This window comes from Limulus polyphemus, unplaced genomic scaffold (assembly GCF_000517525.1).
Source record: "Limulus polyphemus unplaced genomic scaffold, Limulus_polyphemus-2.1.2 Scaffold10587, whole genome shotgun sequence".
NCBI classification, from domain to species: domain Eukaryota; kingdom Metazoa; phylum Arthropoda; class Merostomata; order Xiphosura; family Limulidae; genus Limulus; species Limulus polyphemus.
Window position 1 is genome coordinate 1,819 of NW_013676197.1, and position 7,923 is coordinate 9,741.

Genomic DNA, 7,923 nt, shown 5'->3' on the forward strand with positions numbered 1-7,923 from the left:
CCCTCTAGTCTTACACTGCTAAATTAGGGACGGCTAGCGCACTCGTGTAGCTTTGCGCGAAATTCAAAAACAAACAAACAAACTTCCAAAATATTCCAGTATTCTTTCTGTCCTCATTTATTCTTTACTTGTATTATCATCTTTATTAAACACGGATTTTCTTGTATTCATATTACTTCTAAAAGTTATCCCCAAAGTCTATTCTTAGCTCTGACTTCCACATTCAGATTTACTGTTTCTAATAATCCGTCTATTTCATGTATCTCCTCATCTTTATTCCATCCCGTATTTTTACTACACTGATCCAACGAACATATCAAGAGCAGAATTATCTGCTTAATGTAATTCGTTTCATTTCTCTGGCAGCCACATTTAAACCTCTTTACACATTGGTGTCTCATCAGCTCCTTTTGTGTATTTCCACTGGAAAACCGGATTTATATTTACCACACCTATTTCTTCCGTTTCTTTAATTCTCTGTTCCTCTTCTGTAAATCATATATATTACATAACGGTTGCGTTAATAGAAGTCTTAATTTCACTACTCAATTCTCCAGCTTTTATGTTTCTACCCAATTTATCATCATTTATTTCTACAATTCAGTCTACTTTATTTCTTCGTTTCGCCCCCCAGTGGCACAGCGGTATGTCTGCGGATTTACAACGCTAGAATCCGGGTTTCGATACCCGTGGTGGGCAGAGTACAGATAGCCCATTGTGTAGCTTTGTGCCCTAATTACAAACAAAAAATTTCTTCGTTTTTATCTAATCTTTAAAATTTCCAAAAAAATCATTTTTTCCAATCCTCTAATTTCATTGTTCTTTATTTTCCTTTTATATCTGTTCCATTTATTGATCTAATCTTCTCCCAGGTCTTATCTTTTTGTTTTTATTATACAACTTATGCCAGTCTCTTCTAGTGGTTATATTCTCTTCAAATGTTTGTTTAAATATTTCTTACTTGTCTATCTCAAACCTTTTATTTCCTTTCGTTAGCTACTTTCTCTATCTCAAACCTTTTATTTCCTTTCGTTAGCTACTTTCTCTATCTCAAACCTTTCATTTCCTTTCGTTAGCTACTTTCTCTATCTCAAACCTTTTATTTCCTTTCGTTAGCTACTTTCTCTATCTCAAACCTTTTATTTCCTTTCGTTAGCTACTTTCTCTCACGTCTTATTTGAATTGTAATTCCTCTTTCCAGTCTCGTTTTCTTTATTATAACATTTCAATTGCTTTCAATACTTATTATAAAATATTCCATCCGTTTGATTTCTCTCTAACTTATGTAAAATATTCAATCTATTTTCTTCACAAACCTTTGTAGATCGTCATTCCTCTGTATTAACCTCATCATTATTAGATTTCCTTATCAAACACTATTTATATTCATCTCTTCCTATTTCTTTTCCAATCCTTGTATTAATATTTCCGCTAAAGCCAACTGTTTCTGCTGATCAAATATTTATATTCTATTCTTCAGCTGATTCAATAATCTTCTCCATTTTAAGTCGCGGCATAACGGCTCATAGAACGGCTCTGAATTTGTTTTGTTGTTTTCAAGTACAAACTTTTAGCTCATAGCTCCGCCATCTCTTGGCAGATTTGAGATCTAATTACAGTTTTGGACTCACGAGGTCAAACCCTTTCGATTGATGTATTTGACCACACCAAAGGTCTCATAGTTTAATTCACTCTAATCGTGCCGAAAATAATTTCAATTTAAGGTAGGCTGGTAGAAATCCTGATGAGTAATAAAATTTAATCGGGTATACGTGCACCCCACGCTTGGTATTGCTGACGCACAAAAATATAGCTAATAAAAAGGGGAAAAAATATCATAGACTAATTTACTCTAATCCTGCCTAAAAGAATTTCAAGTGCCGCGGCTATTGAGGATTCCCTCTTGCTTTCATCATTATCACCTGTTTTTAATTTCGAATTCGGTGACGAGGAACCCACTTTGAGACTAATAATGGCTGGAGACGGCATGAATGGGTAATGAAGAAAAACTTTAATATAAGTTTAACATAACAGCAAATGTACAACGTTTCGACAAGGTTTTGTCATCATCAGGTACTGTAAAATCTATATAACTGAATTCCTTTCCGTTTCCCTTCAAAATCTTTTATGTTTCTTAACCTTAGTATTAATAGTCTTTAGCATTCATATTTAATCCTATAATTCTACGCTTAGTATCCATTTTTGTCTTTATTTAACATAAATCTATATCAGCTTTTATCTCTTCCAACAATTCCTTTTTCTTTCTTCCATTTTTTTTCTCTCCAGTGTTTTGTATGTTTGTTTCTCTTTTCCCTTTCTTATTTCTTTTCAAAACTTCTTCCAGTTTCCTCCATCTTCTTTACTCGTGCATTCTATTTCTTCTTCTTCTTTCCTTCTCTTGTTTTATCTCTCCAGGTGAATATATTATTTTTACCTTTCTTACTCTGTCGTTCCATCTTCATTACTTAAGTACTTATCTAATTTTGATAAACTAAATATTTGTATTCTTTTTTTCAAAGTTTCCTACTTCCATCTTTTGCCATTTGTGTCTTCATTATTCAGTTACTTAAAAAAAAAGATGTATTTTACGTTTTTTATCTCTAAATGCTTAGTTACCAGGTTCCGCATTATATAAATTATATTCTTTCACTAACTATATATTTTTTATATTTCAAACACTCGAAATAAAAATCATTGTCTTCTCTTTTTCGCTTCTAGCGATCCCCCCCCCCAAATCAGTTTGTATAAATCAAATAATTTAAAATGTTTAGGACAAGATTAATTCACTCAATTTAAACAGTTATTTTCTACTTTTACGGTGGAAATATATATAAAAATATTAATAAATAAGGTATTAAAAAGACAGACTTCATCTTTACCTGAACACCCAAAATACCGAAAATAATAAAGAAGGTACAACAAATTAGAACGATGTTTCCAATGGGACGTAGCGACGATAGAAGAGTTTGAACTACCAGCTTCAGCCCTGGTGCTCTGTTTATAACCCTATAAACAAACAATAATTAGTCAAACACACACACACTCTTAACATATAACTAACCAGCTCCAGTCCCTGGTGCTCTGTTTATAACCCTATAAACAAACAATAATTAGTCAAACACATACTCTTAACATCTAACTAACCAGCTTCAGCCCTGGTGCTCTGTTTATAACCCTATAAACAAACAATAATTAGTCAAACACATACTCTTAACATCTAACTAACCAGCTCCAGCCTGGTGCTCTGTTTATAACCCTATAAACAAACAATAATTAGTCAAACACACACACTCTTAACATCTAACTAACCAGCTCCAGTCCTGGTGCTCTGTTTATAACCCTATAAACAAACAATAATTAGTCAAACACACACACACTCTTAACATCTAACTAACCAACTCCAGTCCTGGTGCTCTGTTTATAACCCTATAAACAAACAGGAATTAGTTAAAACACACACTCTTAACGTCTAACTAACCAGCTCAAGCCCTGCTGGTCTGTATATACCCCTGTAAACAAACAAGAATTACCATATTGTTAATTAAATTTAAATAATGACAGAAAGACTAGGTTGCAACTAAAGGCCTACCTGAGAGGTCGGAGAGAACGAAGTAACCGGAAAACCCGAAGGATGGCAAAAATACGTGGACTTCCAAATGCAATGAAGGATAACATGAAATCCACCATTGAAACAAACACCAGGGATCCATCCATAATGTTCCAACCATTCTTAAAGTAGGCGTGTTTACCATACCAGAGTCCTTTGGCTACCACCTAATGGAACACATGTTACTCAGTAATTATACCAAGACACCAATTCTACCATAACAGAGTCATTTAAAATGATATTAAACAATTACTGTTATATTCTAACTTCTGATCAAAGAAATTTAGATTAGTGCTAAATCCATATACAAAGCTAACAATGCGAAGTAATACTTTTAAATAAAATAGATATTTTATACATTCTAACCCATACAGCCAAAAAAGTAACAATAAAGAAAGAATATAATATACATGTCTTAACTTCGGAACAGACGAACACTCGTAGTTTTAATGTTGCTTCAAGAACTTGACATCATAATCAAAACTTTACTCAAATAGCGTAACATAATGTAACCTGTTTACTTGTGGAGGCAGGAGCAGGACACAAAATTCAGCCCAAAACTGATGTTTAACATAATATAATGTATGAATTAAAAACAACATTAGAATAATTATAATATTACTTTAATCAAAATATAACCAAGTTATACGTTACAAAAATAATATATTATGAGGGTTATCTAACACAAACAGTCTCAGTCACTTGACAAAACACATGGAGCGAACAACGGGAAGTACTAAATATAGTTAAGCCTAAATATACTATGAGGGTTGTCTAACACAAACAGTCACAGTCACTTGACAAAACACAAGGAGCGAACAACGGGAAGTACTAAATATAGTTAAGCCTAAATATACTATGAGGGTTGTCTAACACAAACAGTCTCAGTCACTTGACAAAACACATGGAGCGAACAACGGGAAGTACTAAATATAGTTAAGCCTGCAGTAACAACGGAAAAGTAACATTGATACGATTCGAGAATGTTCAATAATAAGGTTAAAAAAAGGAACTACTTGACAATGGTAAATATGATAATTAAGTTGCTGTTGATGTTATTGGTTTTTAGCGCAAAGCTACACAGTCCTCCGCATTGAATCTAAACTTTAATTCCGAAAACGATTTGCTAACTCACCGAGGGACATAATAATTGAAGTAATTATCAAAAACTAAAGCAACTTAACTAATTAGGTCATGTTGTACTATATGTGGAACTGTTATACAGCTTGTATTAAATACTTAATGGGTGGTAAAACTGTTTCTACAGTGGATCAGCAGTAAGTTTACGGACTTAAGTTCACAACACTAAAATTGAGGGTTCGATTCCCCGTGGCGGGGTGCACGCAAATAACCTATTGTATAGCTTTGGGCTAAAATAAACAAACAAAAAGTCATGTTGGTCAAAACGCTATAGTGGTTTAACATTACTTTAAATAATTTCTAACAAATCACAACTTATAAACGTGAAGGTTTTGAAAAGGCCTAAATATCATGTTAGACTTTGAAACTCCTAACTTTTAAAAAGAAGGTTGTTGAATTTCCCGTAAAATCTAGTGAATTCGGGTTCAAAACGCAACAGCAGAAACCGCGTTTGTCAAAAAATGAGAGTTAACGCGCTCTTGCCACGAAATCTTATAATGTTTAAACACTGTAATATAAAATATTTGAAATGGAAAGTTTATACTTCAAAATTAAAGGTGTCTGTTTTATTAAAAACGTCAACATTCAGAAGTCACGAGCCTTTTATTAATAATTTCGTTTCTAACTACAACCAGTTTCCTTGTAGATTATACCACAACCACGTGCGTTAGGCAATAAATGATCACTTTGAGACTAAAAATCCACAAACGTTGTAAAAAGTTATAAAGATGTTGTACATAGGAGCAGATGCTCTACTACTGAAGTTAATCCAGACAAACCTTGACAAACATCTCGAGGGCAAACACGGCGGTGAAAACGTAGTTGGCAGCAGTGAGAATGGTTCTTTCTGTACTGTCGGGAGGAATGTTTGGTCTCTCCATAGCCAGAGTGATGCAATTAAGGGCGATGAAGAACAAAACGGCATAGTCGAATCTTTTATCGTTGGCCAATCTGCTACAAACCTTGCGGAACCTAAAACATGGAGTTAAACTGAGTTTAGAACTAACCAGTTAAAATACGGAGTTAGACCGAGTTTAGAACTAACCAGTTAAAATACGGAGTTAGACCGAGTTTAGAACTAACCAGTTAAAATAAGGAGTTAGACTGAGTTTAGAACTAACCAGTTAAAGTTAGGAGTTAAACTGAGTTTAGAGCTAACCAGTCAAACTGTGGAGTTAGACTGAGTTGAAAACTAACCAGTTAAAATAAGGAGTTAGACCGAGTTTAGAACTAACCAGTTAAAATAAGGAGTTAAACTGAGTTTAGAGCTAACCAGTTCAACTATGGAGTTAGACTGAGTTTAGAACTAACCAGTTAAAATAAGGAGTTAGACCGAGTTTAGAACTAACCAGTTAAAATAAGGAGCTAGACTGAGTTGAGAACTAACCAGTCAAACTGTGGAGTTAGAGTGAGTTGAAAACTAACCAGTTAAAAGTTAAGGAGTTAGACTGAGTTTAGAACTAACCAGTTAAAATAAGGAGTTAGACTGAGTTTAGAACTAACCAGTTAAAATAAGGAGTTAGACTGAGTTTAGAACTAACCAGTTAAAATAAGGAGTTAAACTGAGTTTAGAACTAACCAGTTAAAATATGGAGTTAGACTGAGTTTAGAACTAACCAGTTAAAATAGAGTTTAGAACTAACCAGCTAAAATACGGAGTTAGACTGAGTTTAGAACTAACCAGTTAAAGTTAGGAGTTAGACTGAGTTTAGAACTAACCAGCTAAAATAAGGAGTTAGACTGAGTTTAGAACTAACCAGTTAAAGTTAGGAGTTAGACTGAGTTTAGAACTAACCAGTTAAAATAAGGAGTTAGACTGAGTTGAGAACTAACCAGTTAAAATAAGGAGTTAGACTGAGTTTAGAACTAACCAGTTAAAGTTAGGAGTTAGACTGAGTTTAGAACTAACCAGTTAAAGTTAGGAGTTAGACTGAGTTTAGAACTAACCAGTTAAAATATGGAGTTAGACTGAGTTTAGAACTAACCAGTTAAAATATGGAGTTAGAGTGAGTTTAGAACTAACCAGTTAAAATATGGAGTTAGCCTGAGTTTAGAACTAACCAGTCAAATGAAGCTGGTGGTTCTCAAACTTCTTTTGCTGCCGACACCCTAACCTATTTATCTTGCTGCCACACCACAATACATTTTTTGTATTTTTTTATTTTGTTCTTAATTATTCTTCGTTTGGTGAAACTCTCGTGACACTTCTTGTAAATTGCCGCGAAACACAGTTTGGAAGCCACTGATCTAGAGACATAACGACATGATCTGTAAGACTGTACAGATACTGCCGAATGTGCTGATCTAGAGACATAATGACGTGAACTGTAAGACTGTACAGATACTGCCGAATGTGCTGATCTAGAGACATAACGACATGAACTGTAAGACTGTACAGATACAGCCGTCAGTCCTTGTATATCAGAAACTGAAATATTTACTGAAAAAAAAACCAAACAAGATCTGATGTTCTCTATTTATAAAATAGAAAAGTTTCAAGTTCAACAAATATTGGGGTGTGAGGATATTTTTACACGTCAACAAACCAACAAATGTTTAACAATTAAAATGTTCATTGTGACTAACTGAACATTCTGCTGTCCTGTTTCCAACATGTGTGTAACCTCTTCTATAAAACATTATTATTGACACTTAGAAGAAACAAAAACCTACTAAATTGACCCTCTACTCCTTTAAAAAAAAGACTTAAAATAGCTCAGATCATTCATCATATTCTGAGCTCAGAAAGTCCTAAGTTTTAGTTTCAGTTAACTTACCTACTGGATTTTGAAAACACGAACAAGGACAAGTGTTGTCGTTCTTTGATCCACCCTTCCGGCTCAATCAACCAGCAGAGCTAGAAGTAAAGGGTAAGAAGTTCGTTATTTACCTGTACATTAATTACTTAACAATCCTTTAAATAACCCTTCCGGCTCAACCAACCAGCAGAGCTAGAAGTAAAGGGTAAGAAGTTCGTTATTTACCTGTACACTAATTACCTGATAATCCTTTAAATAACCCTTCCGACTCAACCAACCAGCAGAGCTAGAAGTAAAGGGTAAGAAGTTCGTTATTTACCTGTACACTAATTACCTGATAATCCTTTAAATAACCCTTCCGACTCAACCAACCAGCAGAGCTAGAAGTAAAGGGTAAGAAGTTCGTTATTTACCTGT

The 7,923-nt window shown here is 34.1% G+C and overlaps 1 protein-coding gene across 1 annotated transcript in view; it reads right to left on the reverse strand.

Annotated features, from left to right (window-relative positions):
- LOC111083664 (voltage-dependent T-type calcium channel subunit alpha-1H-like) overlaps nt 1-7,626 on the reverse strand; it is a 9,299-nt gene extending 1,673 nt beyond the window's left edge. Inside the window, exons 1-4 of the mRNA XM_022380311.1 lie at nt 7,525-7,626; nt 5,527-5,719; nt 3,590-3,774; nt 2,880-3,006 (exon numbers count right to left, since the gene is read on the reverse strand). Coding sequence (XP_022236019.1) covers nt 2,880-3,006; nt 3,590-3,774; nt 5,527-5,628 — 414 coding nt within the window. The 5' untranslated portion in view covers nt 5,629-5,719; nt 7,525-7,626. The remainder of the gene's footprint in view (nt 1-2,879; nt 3,007-3,589; nt 3,775-5,526; nt 5,720-7,524) is intronic.
- Between the last annotated feature and the right edge of the window lie 297 nt (nt 7,627-7,923).